Here is a 19,022-nt window from a genome sequence, read left to right as displayed (position 1 = left end):
TGAAAACAAAGTTTATTGCATGCTAAACTGTCAGCAAGGTATCCCCATGCCATCGCCTATCCTAACCTGTCCTCACACCAGGTTGAAGCACGTGAATTTTGTTCAGGCTAAAAGCTTCCAGCTGAGCAAAAAATCTTTCCGGCCAAGCAAAATTCACGTGCCTCAGCCTGGCTCAGGGATGGGTTAGGGTTGGCAATGGCATGGGGACGCCTTGCTGACAGTTTAGCATGTGATAAACTCCATTTCCACTTGGCCACTTGCGTCACTTGCCCATGCCCAGAATGGAGACAAAAGTACATGCGATAAACTCTTAAATGAAAGATAGAAGTTAGTAGTATGAGCTTGTGTAGACTTGAGCCTATTTCCTCAAATGCATTTGGTGGAGTGGAAAGCCCAGGGACAGACCATAGAAGTTTGTATGTGAGAATGTCCATAGGAATGCAAGGTAAGAGGGTGGGGAAGCTCCAAGGCCAGGATACTCTAGGCTGCTTCTGGAGTATTCTGGCACATGCAGACACCACACAATTATACATTTGTGATCCCAGCCAGTTAACTGAATTACTTGTAACTTTTAATTACACAATCTTTAGGGCAAACTTTAATCCTTCAGATGTTCTGGACTACAGCTCCCAGAATCCTTGACTCTTGGCCAAGCTTGGTGGGTCGTCTGGAGTTGAAGTCCAAAACACCTGGAGGTTCAAAGTTTGGGAACCACTTTTTTAGGGGAAAGAGAGACAAATTCTAGTGGGGGGAAATGTTTACGTCAGCTCTTTTGCTAACCTGTGGTGACATCTTTGGTGGCAGGGCCAAGGCGTTTGCGATTGGAGATGCCATAGAGATTGAAGCGGTACCGGCGGGAAGGAGCCAGGCTGGGGATTGTGACTTCGCGGGCATCGCCCTCTGTGGGCAACACTTGAGGCCTGCCTTCGGCATCCTTGTACTGGATCACAAAGGAGTCAAAGCTGCCAGAGGGGACATTCCAGGACAGGTGGACAGAGTCACTTGTGATATTTGAGGCAGAGAGTTCTCCCAAGCCAGGTGGTGCCGTCAGTCTCTTGTCTGGCTTTACTGTTGCAGGGAAGAGAAACAGCAAAGGAGAAGGAAGAATTAATGAATACTAAACAATGTTTTGAGAGCCAGCTTAGTATAGTGGTTTGAGTGTTGGACTAAGAGGGTTTGAATCCCCACTTGGCCATGGAAATGCACTGGGTAACCTTGTGCAATTTACACACTCTCAGCCTCAGAGGAAGGCAAAGACAAACCCCCTCTGAATAAATCTTGCCAAGAAACCCTCATGACAGGTTGCTAAGAAAACCATGGGACAGGGTAATTGTAAGTCAGAAATGACTTGAAGGCACATAACAGCGATGTAGTAATCATTGCTGCATACCCTCCAACATTTCACAGATGAAAACTGGGACGCATGTGACCAAGCAACATTAGCATGTGGAAGAATTTACAAGCTAGGACAGGTTGCAGCAGTATGCTTTTGCCTGAGACTACTGGGACGAACAAGATTTCACCCCTTCCTCTCATCTTTCCCCACTAAAGCTGCATCTGCACTGCAGAAATAGTCCGGTTTGATACCACTTTTACTGCTCTGGCTTGATGCTATGGAATTCTGGGGACTGTAGTTTATTGTGGCATGATTGCTCTCTGGCAGAGAAGGCTAAAAGTCTCCAAAACAACAATTCCTAGAATTCCATACCATTGAGCCATGGCAGTTAAAGTGGTGTTAAACTGGATTATTACTGCAGTGTGGACTCAGCCTCAGTTAATTCGTTTCAAATTCCTTTTATACTTCAGAGTCAGTTTGCAGCCAGCTCTGCATTTTCCACGCAGGAAGCTTGGGACGGGGGGGGGGGGGGGAGGATAAAGGGTAGGATGAGAGAGAAACTTAAGAGCACATGAAAAAGCTGGACATAGAATTAATTGAGACTCCTCTGACCAAACTGGGCCAGTTGGAGGGTAGGTTGTTATAAGATGGGACAAATTTAGCAGATGATAATTAGAAAATCTACCTCAACAGTAGTGTAGTCCTGGGTTGTCATCTAAAGTAGTAATTCTCTAGATGTTTTAGACCTTAGCTCCCTGACTGTTGATCATGCTGGCTGAGGCTTCTGAGAGTTGAAGTTTTAAAAAAAGATGTACAGCAATTTTAGGAATCATGGCTCACCTGTGACTGCTTCTGTGGATACAGGGCCATGACGTTTGCGTCCTACCAGTCCATAAAGGTTGAACTTGTATTTTCGGGAAGGTACCAAGTCAGAGATGATAGCTTCTCGCAAATCCCCATTCAAAGGCAGTGACTTTGGTTTGCCTTCGGCATCCTTATACTGGATTAAAAAGGAATCAAAGGTCCCAGTGGCGACACTCCAGGAAAGGCGTGCAGCATTCTCAGTCACTTCCAAGACTGAGATCTCTCCCAAACTGGGCTTCTCTAATTCTGCTGGTGGGGCTAAAAAAAAAGGAAAAGAAAAAAGAGGAGATGAACTCCTGAATGTTAAGCAAGGAAACAAACAAGCTGATGATGAACATTTTGGATTTATTCCCAATTTGTGTTTCTCTCTGCTAGGGTGAAAATAAAAGAGAGTTTTGGCAGGGCTGTTGTTGTGTGCCTTCAAGTTGTTTCCAATTTATGGTGACCATAAGGTGAACCTATTATAGGGTTTTCCTGGCAAGGTTTGTTCAGAAGTGGTTTTTCTTGGCCTTCCTCAGAGGCTGAGAGGGTATATTCAATCACAGTTTTTTGTGGGTTTTTCAGGTTATGTGGCCATGTTCTAGAAGAGTTTATTCCTGACATTTTACCAGCATCTGTGGCTGGCATCTTCAAAGAAAGAAGATGCCAGCCACAGATGCTTTCTCTAAAGATGCCATCCACAGATGGTGGCAAGCCATCAGGAATAAACTCTTCTAGAACATGGCCACATAGCCCGAAATACCCACAAAAAACTATGGATGCCGAGCACGAAAGCCTTCGACTTCGCTTTTGCTTTACTGGGAATAACTAGCAGTATCTTAGGATCCTGAGAAATGGTTCTGAAATTATTGTTGTAACATCCCAAAATATAGAAACTGGCTGCTAAAAGAAATAAAATTAGTTTCTGGAAGCATTACTCAATGGATCAGGAAACATGCTAGATTGGGTAAAAAAATGCATTCAGAAATCTCCTTTGCACAGATACTAGTTGTTGGAGATCTAGAAAGGAAAAAGAAATGATAGTCAATAATGGCAGGGAGGAATGAGGTACCTGTTGATGCCTTGGTTGCTATTGGACCTTCATAAAGCCCGTTGGGTTTCTCTCCATATAACTGCAATTCATAGTCAGTTCTAGGGGTCAAGCCCATCACATTGACACTTCTCACTGTCCCCGGTACTCTGACTTCCCCAGGTGTTGCATTGGACTGGGGATCCCTATACTGAAGGGAAAAGCCACGGAAGGAACTGGGTGGGGCTGACCAAGAGACTCGCAGACTATTTGGAGAGGCCTCTGTCACTGTTAGGTCCTTCAGTGACACTTCTGGGCTCCGGGTAGTACTCAGGACAGGCCGAGCCTTGGCCGCTGTAGGCGAAGCTGGAGCTGAAGGAAGACAGATGTAGAATCAGAGAACCAGAATCCCTTTTCTGGAGAAGGCACCCTCTTCCTCACCATTTTCATCCAGCCAGCATAACTCTTCAATTCTTGGACCAAAATAAGGTCTCTTGACTAATGACATGCATTCTGTGGTGGGGCTGCCCTGAGAGGCTGTATCTTTATGCTCTGACACATTTCATTGCAAGAGGCAATGAATTTTTGCATTGTAGAGAGACAATTAAATTTTGCACAAGATTTAGAATTTGGCAAAAATTACATTTTGAATTTTTGAGGTGTCCAATTTATTTTTAGAAAGCCCTGATGTTTTTTATAGGCTGACTGTGGCCTTGTCTACACTGGCCAGAATACTCCAAGAGCAACTCAGAATATTCTGTCCCCATAGTTGCTCCCTATAACTTCGGCCTCCATCCACACAAGGCATCACATTGGGCCACCCTGTGAGTCTGTCACCACTACTCATTGCAACAGGTAAGGCTTGTTGTTTTTTTACTCTGTTATAACCTTATTATGCCCGGTTCTGGGGAGGGACATGCCAGACATGGTCCAGACTGCCTGCACCAAAACCAGGGTTTAAGTCGTGGGTTATCTGAACAGGGAGGAAACAAGTCATTAGACCCATTCAGACAAGGCATTGGGCATTAATAGTAGCCTTGACATGTTTGTTTATTTGCAACAATTCTTCCATCCTCCATGTGCGTGCGGGGTAGTCCATTATTATTTCCCAGGCTTCAGCTGATATACTACTGCACTTTCATCATTCCCCCTATCTGGCCCTAAGATAAAATCACTTTCCTATGCTCTTCAAGAAAAGTAGGATGAAGAAAATTTGCATGAAAATTCCAACTCAAAATGTACCATTGTAAAAGTGGAGACAATTGTAAGGAATAGCTGGGCAATTAATAAAGGTAAGTTCAATTGAGAGGTATGCTAAGCAAACAAACCTATGCCAGAACTAAGTATATGCATCTCCCATCCACCTCCACCTCCCAAAAACCAAACTAAATTGCATATATTCATTCCAGGCAGAGAAAGCACCTTTTTGAGAAGAAAAAAAACACATATATATACTTTTCAAGGTGTGCAGTTAGATTATGGTAGCAACAGCCTAGTGAGATGGCTTGATGCGGTGTGTAACAGAAGCCAACATTGCTGCAAAAGAAACAGAAAAACAAATCTCTTGGCTACACAGAAGCAACATGAAGGCAAGATCCGGGAACACAGTTTTGCCTAGAAGAAGAGTAAAGCCATTAAATGCAACGCATCCAGACACTCTTGGTGGAATAAACACATGACTGTGGCCTTTTAAAAAGGGTAAAGATTAAAAGATTAAGTGACACAAAAGGAATTAGCATCACTGAAAAAGACATTTCACAGAAGATTAACATTCAGCAAAATTTCAAGTGTAAATATTTTTAAATGCCATTGATTTTTTTTTAGGGGGGAGATTAAACCCTTGACTCTTGCTAATAAATATATTATTGTAGTAAGCATTTTACTAAATAGTGCTGAATGTTTAGCTAAATATTGTGAGTGCTGTATATTAAACATATTTACCATGTATCAAAGCATTTGCAGACCACCTTTCACAGGAAAATAGAAGTCTTTGCAAAATTGTTTTGGGTCAAATGTTGTCTTTAGCCTATTCTACCCCAATAGATTGGTGTGAGGATGGTGGAAGCAGATCAAAAACTAAGGGAAGAAACTTAGCATTTTACAGTTGCTTCATTTGTTCGCTACAATCTTTCTGCCTACCGTCATCTACAACTGGGATTTCAGAGCTTTAAATTAATTCATCAAGTATAATGAATAAGAATAATGAATAATAATAATGAGGAACTATTGTAATTATTCATTTTTTGGAGTAAGGCATGCCTAAGTTATGTTGCACCTGTAAAATAACAAAGAACAGCACTCTTTTTGCAAAGGAATTCTAACTGTTTTAAAAGTTATTTTTTACAAGTTTAGAGTGTGTGTCTGGCTGCAATATTTCGTTGTGTCCTCTGTTACCTGTATCTCCCTGTATGCTCCAACCACCCAAATTTAGCTCATCTCTAGTAATTGTTCAAATTGATTTAGAACTGCAAAGACAAGACCTGAAAGCAAAAAGGCAGGACTGAAGGTGGTGACTTGCAGCAAAACAACAGACTGAACAAACTGGAGCTGAAAGAGGTTGTGTTATTTGGCTTGAAGAAGAAGACAATAAGCTGTCAGAGACCGATATCTGTGTGAAGGACAATACAGGTGAGGAACACAGCGACATTATTTTTTTTTAAAAAAAGAAGAAGACAATAATTAGCACGCTGGTGTCCATGACTTCCTGGAGAATTGAAAGCAATGTGTGGTTAAGTGTATGGCTAGCAACATATGGATGCTATGCTGGTTCCATTTGCTGGCAACATGGAAATGAGGCAGGTGATTTGTACATTATAGGAAAAAGAGGACAGCAAGCCACACTGGAAGACAGACGTCCTACCAACCCTGGTACCTGTGGCCGTTATAAAGGAGTATGACTTAGAGGAATGGCCTTTCACAACGCCATGGATTTCCACTTGGTAGGTTGTGCCAGGAGCCAGTCCAGTGATGACTGCTCTGGAAGTGTCCCCAGGTACTGTTACTTCCCCTCCTTCTCCACTCCCTGTATTTCGGAAGCGGATAATCACGTTATCAGAGAGACCCCTTACGCCATCCAATGATACTTCGATGCCATCGGGGGAGCTGGTGATCACTGATGGTTTGGCATGGTCAGAACGGATGTACCCTTCTGAGTAGACACTATCAGTTCCCTCCATCGGGAATTCCCTTTGAGGGAATGAGCTATTTGTCTCTTTCACGAGGCGTTCCTTGACCCTCTCTTGGAACTCCTTTGGCTTCCAACGAATGAGGTAGATGTAGATATCCCTGGCCACATTTTCAATGGTCCGGTTGCCCTGGACAGGGAAGTTGGTGGCCCGGAGGTAACTCTCCAAGCGTTCTAGGAGAGTCCCGTTGTATGGGGAAAGCTTGGCTGAGATATTCTGGGTAATTTTCTTCAGGAAGAGCTCCTTGGTCACTAAGGTGGTGTTGCGGCCTGGTGGTAGCCTGGTGCCTGGCTTCGTGGCTTCTGGGTGAGTAGGGGAAGCATCAGGTCTTAAACGGGAAGAGGGTGGTGGTGTCGAGTACTGGCGGACTGATGGCCTTGGAGGGAGTGCTAGTGAGGGGATCAAAAATGGAAGCATTTACATCAGAAGATTGAATGGAAACAAGCATTGAAGAAAGGATGTAGAGGACGTGGAGAAGCAGAACTTCCCAGGTCTCTCATCCTCTCCAGACCAGCTTGTACTGGAGTTAGCACCTCATAAGAAGACATATGCCCACTATTCTCTCATTCTCTGGTACCTTTCTGTTTTTGCATTAGCTGTAATAAAAAAAGAGATGAAGTTAGTCTTAACCCTCATCACATAGCATCTTCTTGGCTCATTTTCATACGATATCTTCAGAAATCTGTGGGTTAGAAACAAAAGGGACAAGGAAGGCATAGGTTAGGGGGGGAGTCCAGCATCTTGAGTCTGGAAGCCACTGCAGCTGAGGAAAAGAGGGGATGAGACAATCCTTGGGTAAAAAGAAAATAATTGTGAGCACAAACATGTAAGAAATAAAAAATCTAAACAATGTCATAGTTTTCTTTCAGTTATCCTTTCACGTTCACTCCATTTCCACTTCCACCTTCAGCCTGCATTCTCTATAGCAGGAGGGGCAATTGTGGAAGACAGGGGGTCACATTAACCCCCTGGAGATCTTGGATGGCTGCATGTCTCCACAATACTGTACCCACTAAAATAAAATTATATATATATATATAAAGTGGCCCCCTCTAGCTGTTATAGGGGGCACTTTTCACCGTATTCATGTGGCTTCCTGGGCCATTTAGGTGTAGGAGAAGCCTTTTTAATAACAGCAAGTGGTATTAACACCAAGGAGACCACAAAATGTGGCAAAAATGTGTCTCAAAGGAGATATTAAATACAGAGTGTAAAACAAGAATTAAAGAAATGCGGCCCCTACGGCCATTTTTCAGGGGGGTGGGGGTGGACCCAGGGACCCTTGTCTAAAACTATACAGATATCCACTACTTAAAACAGAGTATTGAAAAGTTCCTTTCTTGGACAACGATTCCCAGAACTGTAGATTCTGGGAGTTATAATTTGAAAAAGAACCAGGCTATCAAAACGTAGAATAAGAAAGGGAGTCTGTTCGCCAGAAAAGCTGGAGATACGTTGCCAGTGAGAAGAAATGATACTGAAGAAGATAGACCAATGGCTTGACTCTCCGTCCGGTAGTTTTATAAGTTCAGATCTATCCTCCCCATTAATGAAGCTCTCCAGTTTCATGAATGTTTTCATAAATAGGATCAAGAAGATTCAGTAGTAACAGTATCTTAATGCTGTAGACAGCAAAACTGTTAATTTCCTCCATTTCTGTTTCTAACTCTGCCCACAAATGCCTGGGATTGAACGTGGGGCTTTCTGCATGCAAACTTAGGCCCTGTACAGACCAGAACTTTAGGCCGGCCTGAGGGCAGAGTTGGGGAGTAGCGTCTACAAGATGCACGCCCTGGCTCTGCCCTCAAGGTGTCGTAATGCTGAACCACACAGCGCACAGTGTCACAGTGCTCCTCTGACACTGCATCTGTATGACGCAGCACTGAAGGAGGGCAGTAAAGCTGCGGTGCCACAGCTATTGCATCCTTTCCAGGGCGCAAAACGGACCCGCTTTTTGAAGTTCCTTTTCGTGCTCTGAAAAGGCCAGATCGGGGCTATGGCTTACCGTTGCCGTAGCCCCAATCTGGTTGTAAAAGGGGCAGTTGGAGGCTGCCCCTTTGGAGCTGTCTGTACAGCCCCCAAGTTCTCTATCTCTAGCCTCAAGTTCTTTCCACAGAGAGGAAAATGATAATATTGGCATAATTGGCATGGCAAAAGTGTGCATGATTTGTTTGACTTTTTTTTTAAAAAAAAACCCTATCAGTTGGGCTGTTTTTTCCTCTTTCCCAAGAAATAAAATCAAAACAGGCTCTGCTCCCAAAGCTCTCGCACACATATAATATTTTATTTATAACCCCCATGCATTTAAACCTGTGGGGGTTTCTTGGCTGAGAGAGTGTGACTCCCCCAAGGTGAACCTATCGAGAGGGATTCTTGGCAAGGGTTGTTCAAAGGGGCTTGCCATTGCCATCCTTCGAGGCTGATGTGGGGGGAATTTGCCCAAACAGTATGACATAGATGCACATCATTTGATTGACAGTTTTAAAAAAACCCCAAGAACGATCAAAATGTCAGCTCCATTTTAAATCGATACGAATGGTGATGTGAACATCAACAGTGTTAAATTGCCATGGAGAGATTCAATCGGAGTAAATGTAGTGGGAACTTTGATTCGGTATTGCATCATTGAATCTCTCCGTATCTACTCAGCACAACAACACTAGTGTGAATGTGCCATTTGTTTTAACTTCCAAAGCCTGAACTTCCGAACGGTTAACTGCTGGACTTGACTACTGCAGGGCTGGGATAATTTGACACAGGGTTATCATTTTGGGTAGCATCTTCATGTTCCTTGTCACCACTTTGCTTGGAACTTCAGAGATAAAGCCCACCTAACCCAATGGACACTGCCCAGGATTGGGACACCAAATACTTCTAAGAGGCAGGCAAACAAACTTTTCCACAGTTCACAATATAGACTGAAACAGGAGACAGCACACAATCCCAGTGCCCTACCAGTAGTGCTGGTGATGATGCTGGTGGCTCGGCTGCTCTCGCCACTCTGGCGAGCGACCAGAGTGATGCGATAGCGGGTGTTGCTGTCCAGCCCATCCAAGGTGACCGTTTCAGGTCCTGCTGGCAGCTCCACGCGTTTTGTGGCTTGGGCTGGACGGGCAGCAACTACAGGAACATAGCTGAGGATGTATCCATCAGGGCGAGATGCAGGTGGATCCCACCGCAATGTCATGGTGTTTTCTGTCACCTGTGATGACTTCAGGCCACGGGGAGGAGCCACACCTGCAGAGGATTGAGAAAGGGAGAGACAGAGAGAGAAAGCAGGAGTGTTACTGTGGGTCAGGGTAGGGTTGCTTCATATCTGGGCATCAAATTTGCATTTTATGCAAATTATTATAATTATGCATATTATTAATTGCATTGTTATTTTAAATTATGAGCCTCTTTAAATGCCAATTTTAGGTGGGAAGCAGGATATTTTTGTTCTTGCTATCAGACTCTGGAGACCAGGGTTCAATGCCCTGCTCAGGAATTCTAATTCTAATCCACATCTCATGGTACAAACTCCTAGCTCCAAGTTTTGTGTCAGGAGATTCTCTTGTCAGTAAATCATCTGAGCCCTGTAGCCAATGCTGGCATATGGCAGAGTAAACTGGCAAATTCAGAAACGTGGTTCTCAGTCCTCAGTTGAGATTACAGCAGCTGGTTGTCTTCCAGGAACTGAAGAAATGCAGGAACCTCTGGGGACTCTCAGCAACCGATGCCAGGCTTCAGCTGATAAACGACCAGACAAGCCAAGTCTCCCGAAGTGCTTTATTTACAGTGCTATAATACAGATCACAAACGAATACCAATTCCTACTAAAACCCACATAGCAATCACTAGAAGCTCCTGAGTTTATATAGCCTTCAGACCATGCGGTCTCCCAAACCCAGTGACTTCCTGTGTTACATTCTAAAGTGTCCCTCTGTGCAATCCAGCTAGATGTTTCATCATCCAGGCACAAGTGCACACAGGCATCAGAGTGTCCTTGAGGCTGTGAGCATCAGCTGTGCTTGATCAGCCTTGTCCTTCTAGTGCTGGATGCTCATGGTCAGACACACACACATCTAAGCATTTCCCAGTGTGCTGACTTTAACCCCTGACATCTCTCACTGCAGGTTTGGTAGATATGCATGCTCAGCATTTTCTTTTGAGAATACAGTATTATATGTGAGTTCTTGCACCTTACAACATGTCTCCACAGCTTTTACTTTTAAAGTAGTGTATTGGGGCAGTAAAGTGGTGTAGTGGTTTAAGAGCTGGACACGATTCTGGAGATAAGGGTTCAATTCCCTGCTTGACCTTAAAAAACCCATTGGATGACCTTGGACAAGTCACTCTCTCTCAGACCCAAAGGATGACAATGGCAAACCCCCTCTCAAGAAACTTGCCAAGAAAACCCCATTGTAGGTTGGTTTAGGGTCACCATTTGTCAAAAATGACTTGGAGGCACATAATAACAACCGGGGGCAGGGAAGAGAGGGGGGAGATTTGTTAAAAGACCACATAGATAGCTGTATATTCATGTAATGCAGTCTTGCTATTTTCACCTTAACTTTATGTATTAGTTGTATTTTTTATTTTTTCAGTTTTGTAATATTTCATATATTCTTTTGCTATTGTACTCATGGAAGTCAGAGTATTTTCTGCTGCAGGTGGATGTTGTTTTATTATAATGCAATGCATTCTGTTTTTTTTAATAGTTTTGTAAAAGAATCCCTGCTAGAAGGCAAAATTACCGTATATACTCATGTACGAGTCAACCTCATGTATAAATCGAGGGAAGATTTTAGGGCAAAAATCATGGATTTTGATATGACCCATGGATAAATTGAGGGTAAAACGTAGGAGAGGAGAAAGTTTTAACATTGGATTGAGAAGGAAAGAAGTGGAGGGAAATGGGATGTTTAGTGGGCAGAGAGATCCAGAGGAGGAGCAGGACTGTGTTCAAAGGAAGGTGGGAAAAGATTTTATAGACATGCTGAGCAGTTAAGCCAGAAAAAAGTGGAGACACAGAGGTAGAGACAGAGAGAGGGAGGGGAAAGTGTACACATATACTCTTGCTGCTTCAAATTACATACGTGTTTGAATGCTCTGAGAGACAGGCGGTCCATAGCGCTGCCCCTTTTCTGCCCGTATGGTGACGGTATATTCCTCTCCAGGTGTCAGTCCTCTGCGTTCAAAGACTGTCTCAGAACCAGGTAAGCGTACAGATTCACCAGCCTGGCGATCCTTCTGTATGTTGGGAGAAAGAGAGGGGATAGAATGAATTATTAGAATCATTAGGAAATTGCCAACACATACTTTATAATAATGAGTGTCTAGTTAAAGCACCAAGAGTCAGCACGGTGTAGTGATTTGAGCATTGGAATGTGACCCTGGAGACCAGGGCTCGATTCCCCACTCAGCTTTGGAAAACCGCTGGGTGACTTTGGGAGAGGCATATACTCTCAGTCCAAGAAAACTATGTGCTAGCTTTGTCTTAGAGTTGCCATAATGATGATGATGATGATGATGATGATGATGATGATGATGATGATGATGATGCTTGTTTATAACACCATTTCCACCAAGGGGCAGAACATCACACACATATAATCAAAAATGGAGGATAAAACACAACACTATAAAATGCTGAAATACAAAAATGCTAAAATAATATTCTAACATACTACAAACAAGCTCCTTATCATTCATTTCCCATTTTGGCCATCTTCAACACACTCAGCAACTCAATCCAGTGAATGAAAGAGGAAGGTCTTCAACCCTTTACACAAATGGGTAAGATCCTCCTCCATTTGGAGGTGCAAAGGAAGACTCTTGCATAAATGTTCAAGTCAGAAATGAGTCTGACTTGCAGGCACACAACAACAAAGTTCAATCACTTTGAATCAATCAGGCTGGCTAAACCTTGGAATTGCCAAACTGTGTGCTGGATATATGCCAAATGAATATTTAGTGATTAACGAACAGGTCCTTAAAGGGTATGTATATAGTCTTTATTCTTGATGGTTTTAATGCACATTAGAATTTGTGATTAATATATTATTGTTTAATTGTATATTATATACTTTCATTTTTTGTAGTGTTTTTAAACTATACTGTTTAAAATGTCAGCCGTCTTGAGTCCCATTACTGGATACTGGCAATATGAATGAATAAAATCATAATAATAAAGTGGGCCCTTGGTATTTGCTGGGATTTGATTCCAGGACTCAAATGGGTATCAAAATCCAAGAATACTCTAGTCCCATTATATACAGTGGTGGATGTGATGACGATCTGGCTGCGACATCTGTCACCCCATTGATCGCCAGGGTTGATTCGACTGATCTGGCTGGCTAGGCGGATGTCCCCTTCCTCCCTCACCGCTCCATGTGCATCCCTCCCGAAGCTGCGCACTCGGTGGAAGAGGACAACCATCCCAGATAGGAGTGTACCGTTCTTCGGTCAAGGGTATACAATAGCTGCGCTCCCCTGCTAGAACCTCCAAACAAGCTCAAGGTCCATTATATACAGTGGTGTAGTAAAATGGTGTCCTTAATATAAAATGGCAAAATCAAGGTTTGCTCTTGGGAATTTATATATTTTTTCAATGTTTTCAAGCTGTAGATGACTGAATCTGTAGATAAAGAATCCGTGGATATGGAGGGCTGACTGTTGTTGTTATTACTACTGCTGCTGAGAATTACCGCCAGTTCCAGAACAAGAAACCTCCATGTCGATGGGAAGCAGTATCTGTTTTAGGGTTCAGCCTAAACTTTAAAGGAACTATACAAAGTACTGGGCTTATTTTGGGGACTAAAACTCAGAGTTAGTGTTGCCAGGTTTTCAAGAATAGCAATAAAGACAGTTGAAATTCATGACATATGGAGTTGACAGTCAGGAAGTAGCTACTTTGTGTTCTACCTGAACACCAAGTTGAAGGTACTGGTGAGTTAACTTAGCCATGTGTTTCTCTGTAAAATTAATACATTTCCGACATTCATAAATTATACAACACACACACACTTCTGTCTTTATGAAGAACCCATACTCCCCAAATGCAGGACTTTGGGGTATCTTGTTCTGTTTATACAGAAGGAAAAGTTCTTCCGGGTGGCAAGAAATCAGAAGATGTGTATCTTTGTGTGTGTGTATGTAACTGAGGATATAAATCTTTGGGGTTTTTTTCTTACATGCAAGAATGAAATATTTGAAAACACTTCTTCCTGCTTGGTGAAATTAAGAAATCCTTGTACATTCTTTTATGTTTTTAAAGAATTATTTGGGGAGTTGTGAGCATCATTAGCAAAAACTTTGTTCACACAAACATTGTTTTTGTGAGAAAAGGTTTTGCAGAAACCAGTAACTTTTTTTGCATAAAAGTTACAAATACAATGTTTTTTGTGCGAATTCCATTAAAAATTGGGTGGTGGGGGTTTCTTCGTAAAAACAAACAAACAAATATTATGTGGGTTGATAATTTTTTGATAATGAATGTGAATATTCTTTATAGTCCTAGCGTTCGTTAATGTCCACTAATTATTTTTTAATTGGTTAATGTGGATTTATTTATTTTAAATAGAAACATTCTGAATCTTTCCCTCTCTCTATCTTACACACACACACACACACACACACATATTATTCACAACAGTCATCCATCCTCCATTCCCCCCACATTGTATTGCTCTTTGCAACTGACCTTGGGTAAGACATGGATCTCATAGGCGTCCACAGGAATCTCTGGGCGGTTCCACTCCAAGCGGAAAGATGTTTCATCTCGGTTTGACACACGGACACCAATGGATGGAATCTCTGTTTAAGCCAAGAGCCAGACGTCAGGGTGCAGGGGGAGAGGAGAAATAACAGAGCAAGAAACCATCATTTTTATATCCCACTTGTCATATACATTCTCCTGAAAGTATTACAAAGATGGTGCCATATGAACAGGACCATCCAAAATATCTAGATGTTACATCAAGCAACAGCCAACACCAACACCGCCCACTCCACTCCCAGTCAATATGCTCAGCCATAGTACCCAAAACCAATGGATTTATTTTAGCTCTTCAGGCATAAAATCCACAAGTGTGTCTTACTTTCACTGCCAGTAAAAATGCAACCATGTTAAATTAAATAACATAGGGAGCATCTACACTGTAGAAATAATGCAGTTTGACACGAATTCAAGTGCTGTAGTGCCATCCTGGGGCATCCTGGGATCTGTAGTTTTACAAGGTCTTTAGCCTTCTCTGCCTAAGAGTGCTAGTGCCTCACCAATCACAGCATTCTGTAGGATGGAGCCATGGTGGTAAAAGTGGTGTCAAACTGTATTATTTCTACTGTGTAGATGCACTCTAAGACACTGCTGCCTTTTTGTGACATCCAATATTAGTTACCTGTTGGCAGGCCAGCTGCCTCATGTAGTTTAATGGTAGGGTTGGTCCTGCATATGAATATCAGGACAACTGCTTCTCTTTTCTGTTTGAACCTGAACAGAAGCCAATAAAGCCTCAGAGAGCAGCCATATCAGTTTATTGCTGTTTGACAAGTGGAGGCTGAAAATCCCGTGGCTGCAAAAAGTTAGTTCCTGGATCCAATGGTTCTTCACAAACTGAAGCTTTAGTTTATTTACATGATTGTCATACAGTAGCACTTACCTCTAAGGTCCTTATTACACCACACTGTTATATCGTCATAGCAGTGGTTTGATCCCACTTTTGCTTCAGCCTTATCACATGATGTTGTAGTTCCCCCAGTGCTGTTGTGCTGTACACTGGTTGGGAACATGATATTTTTCGGACAGGAAATAATCCATTAATGACAGCCTTTCCCACTATGAATCAGCCACCAGTTTGAGTGTGGATGTCTCCTTTCATTGCATTGCAAGAACTATCAATTAGCGAGTGTGGTGTCTATGTAGTCTGGTTGTCCCTTCCTTGGGGATTCCCAAGAAAATCTTCAGGAGGGAAACCTCAGATTACTTCTGGTGCTTGGGCAGAAAGGACAAAACCTCTGAAGAGAATAGCTGTGTTTTCTGCAGTCTACACTCTTGAAACCTTTTCCAGATTTTTTTGTATAAATGGTTTGCTGTTATAGTGTAATAGTGCTGCAGTCCTGACCTGTTAACCATTTAGTCACTACTCAGATGCTTTTAGGTGCGTGGGGGTGTTTCCTAAAGATTTCTCCACTGTTTTCCTATATGTGTATGTCATTTCTATAATGCTTTGATACATATATAATGTCTTAAATTCCCATTTTCATACTCAATTCTTTCTCTTCTTTGAATTTCATATGACTGACTGTTATATAGAAAATAACTGTGGCTGAGGTTTGTATTTTGTAGAAAATATAGATAAAAAAAGATTCTATGAATCTTATGTTTTTGCCTACCTATGGAGCAGTCATCTCCAGAATAACCATCCTGGCACAGACACACTCCATTCTGGCATTCTCCGTGGCCACTGCAGTCTTCTGGACATGCCAGTTGTCCGCAGTCAGGCCCTGCGTAGCCCTTGTGACAGGCACACACTCCTCCCTTCAGACAGCGTCCTCTCTGGTTGCAATCATTGGGACAAGATTTGGTACCACATGCTGGGCCGGTAAAACCTGGCTCGCAGACACATCGGCCGTTTTGGCACATGCCACGTCGGTTACAATTGCTAGGGCAGGCCCGGGTCCCACAGTCGGGTCCAGAGTAACCAGGGTCACACACGCATCCTCCTGACACACACTGCCCATGGCCTTGGCAGTCCTGGGGGCACGCTGGTTCGGAGCAGGAAGGGCCAATGTAGCCCGGGAAGCAACTGCAACGCCCATCCACACAGCGGCCTTGATCATTACAGTCATTTGGGCAGGAAGGTGGCTCTTCGCAGCGGGTGCCCGAGTAGCCAGGACGGCACTGGCAACGGCCATTCACACACTTGCCGCGCTGTGGGCCACCACACCCACCGGAGCAGACAGGTTCAGCACAGGTGGGGCCACCCCAGCCCATCTCACATTCGCACTGGCAGCGGGAGAGGTCGAAGGAACCATGGTGTGAACACAAACTGCGTATGTCTGTTTGGCCTGTGTGAAGACGTGAGGGAAAAGAGTAGGATAAGAAGGAGCAGAGAAGTGAGTCAAAGCTCAAGTGAGTCAAACCTATTCACATTTACAGGCTGAGTCTCCCTGATCTGGAAATCCAAAATCCAAAATACTCCAAAATCCAAAATTATGCACATGGGTGGCTGTTAAACTCAGTTAAACACTTGCACTCGTGTCTGTACCTGGTTTCCATTCCACCATAAGCATATGAAGAAGTAGACTAAAGTCTACAAAAACTCATGTTACAAACTTCTCCCCCCCCCCCCCCAGTTAGTCTCAGAGGTGCTACAAAATCTCTATATGTATTAATTCTACAGACTAGCACAGCTATATCTTTAAATTCTACCACTACGGAAAGCATCAAATTTAGCCGAATGAAGTGGAAATCCATCAACCTCTTCAAGAAACTTGCCCAGATACAGAAAGATATCTTCTTTCTCAACAAGTGCAAACAACAGGATGTCATTCCTAAGGACTTACGTGTGGGGGGAGCCCTTTGCAAACTACATATCATGTAGAGCTCATGAGTTCTACTCATGCTGACTGGGTCTGCAGTAGCCAACATTCAGTTTTCTTCAGTTAAACTCCTGTGCTCCTGTCTGTACCTGGCTTCCACTCCACCATAAGTATCTGAAGAAGTAGACTAAAGTCTACGAAAGCTCATGCTACAAACTTCTCTCCTCCCCCCCGTTAGTCTCAAAGGTGCTACAAAATCTCTATAGGTGGCTGAGATAGTGATATCTTTGCTTTCTGATGGTTCATTGTACACAAACCTGATTTCATGCACATACAGCAGGTGCTTGATATCTGTGGACTTGCCATCTTCATATTTAAGCATCCGTGGATGGCAAGCCACATTATTTTCAATGGGGGCATGTGCCCACCATTGCGGACAATGGGACTTAAGGGTCCACATTTTTCCTTATCTGAGGGATGTGTGTGTCGGGAGAGATCCCCCATGGATACAAAGTTGGCGGCTGTAGTTATTAAAAATAGTGTGTATAAAATTACCTTCAGGGTATGCATATAAGGTGTATGTTCCTGTCACTAGTGTACTAAGATTATCAGATGACATCCCATGACGCCACCATAATCCCATCATTATTGGGTCAATAAAGAGGAACTCTAGCGCCGCTTTTAATTCACGGGAAAGTCTCATGAATGAAAAGCAGTACTAGAGTTCCTTTTTATTCACCCAGTAATGATGGGATTATGGCGATGTCACGTGATGTCATCTGATAATCTTCAAGCAATTTCACGATAGTAATGGGAGCATCCCGCTATGCTCCTGTCACATTTTGCTGTGTGAAAGAGTCTCATGAAACATACTTGAATTTCTTGGTTAAATTGGGTCCTATATCCAAGATATCTCATGTTATCTCTATAAATATTCCAAAATCCAAACTAAAATAGAATTAAAAATCCAAAATCTGAAATACTCCTGGCCCCAAGAACTTTGGATAAGGGAAACTCAACTTGCATATCATTGGTGTTTTAATGATGCAAAGAATGGACTTTGAAACAGTTGTGCAAAATTTTAATGAATTAGGAGTAACAAATTAAATTTCAATTATTTCCAAGCAGTGCTTCCCTTTCTCGTGGCTAGTTTGGCTGCCAATCATATGCATCATACACAGCTAATACTTGCTATACAGTGCTACATTTTCCTCTTCCAAGGTCTTACCTGTGCTGGCCTGGCTGTGGGCAGTAGCAGGACAGCATCCACGTCCGGCTTGACATGTGTCCCTTAGTGACCGTACTTCATTCTCAAGTGCCTGTAACCGCTTCAGAAGATCCCGAGTGTCCTCGGTGCCGGGTGCACACCCACAGGACTGCGGGGGAAGGTTGATGCGGTGGGTGAAAACCACGTGCTCCTGATCAGGCCCGTCCAGAGTGTGTTCATATAGACCTCCTCCACGGGAGGACCCAGGAGGACCCAATGCCTCTTGGGGCAAAGAGGAGTCTCCTTCGTCCTCTGTTACATCTCCTGCGAGCTTGATGGTGTAGATGTGAGAAAAAACAGTTGCATTGGATGGGAAGGTGACAGGGTTGGATACCTGAGCCTCCCACGAAGCCCCCAGCCAGTAGAGGAAGAGAAGGATGGAAACGACACTTGGTGGCCTCCCCATGGTGTAGAGCTGTGAAGAAAAGGATAAAAAAGGGGGAACGGAATCAGTAACTGAGGATCAGACTGGATGGCCCTTGTGGTCTCTTCAAATTCTGTGATTCTATGATACTATGATTTTATCACATGAGGCTGTTCTTTTGTTAAAATAGCATTGTTTTTTTTAAAAAAAAATGATGGAAAGGTACCTAAAGTGCAATAGAGAAGACAGTAGTCCTCCTCTGAACCAGTGTACCCCCAGGACTGCCAAGGCCATGACCAGTGTGTGTCAGGAGGATGTGTGTGTGACCCCAGTTACTCTAGTGGTCACTAGTAGTCACATACAGCTTCCAACTGGGACCATTCAAGCACTTCATCAATGAACTACAATCCATTCTTTACAATAATGCCGCTCTTTCAAGGACTCTTGGTGGCACAATTTACTCGCCTACAGAC

General features: G+C 43.2%; 1 protein-coding gene across 1 annotated transcript in view; it reads right to left on the bottom strand.

Annotated features, from left to right (window-relative positions):
• TNXB (tenascin XB) overlaps positions 1–18,591 on the bottom strand; it is a 97,359-nt gene extending 78,768 nt beyond the window's left edge. Inside the window, exons 1-9 of the mRNA XM_089502621.1 lie at positions 18,147–18,591; positions 15,770–16,444; positions 14,079–14,191; positions 11,473–11,626; positions 9,350–9,631; positions 6,082–6,783; positions 3,252–3,581; positions 2,177–2,458; positions 781–1,068 (exon numbers count right to left, since the gene is read on the bottom strand). Of these exons, the coding sequence (XP_089358747.1) occupies positions 781–1,068; positions 2,177–2,458; positions 3,252–3,581; positions 6,082–6,783; positions 9,350–9,631; positions 11,473–11,626; positions 14,079–14,191; positions 15,770–16,444; positions 18,147–18,591 (3,271 nt within the window). The remainder of the gene's footprint in view (positions 1–780; positions 1,069–2,176; positions 2,459–3,251; positions 3,582–6,081; positions 6,784–9,349; positions 9,632–11,472; positions 11,627–14,078; positions 14,192–15,769; positions 16,445–18,146) is intronic.
• Between the last annotated feature and the right edge of the window lie 431 nt (positions 18,592–19,022).

The sequence above is a fragment of the Sceloporus occidentalis genome, unplaced genomic scaffold, assembly GCF_023333645.1.
Source record: "Sceloporus occidentalis isolate IW3139 unplaced genomic scaffold, rSceOcc1.0.p SCAF_1, whole genome shotgun sequence".
In the NCBI taxonomy this organism is placed as follows: domain Eukaryota; kingdom Metazoa; phylum Chordata; class Lepidosauria; order Squamata; family Phrynosomatidae; genus Sceloporus; species Sceloporus occidentalis.
This window is presented reverse-complemented; position numbering and strand designations above follow the sequence as displayed.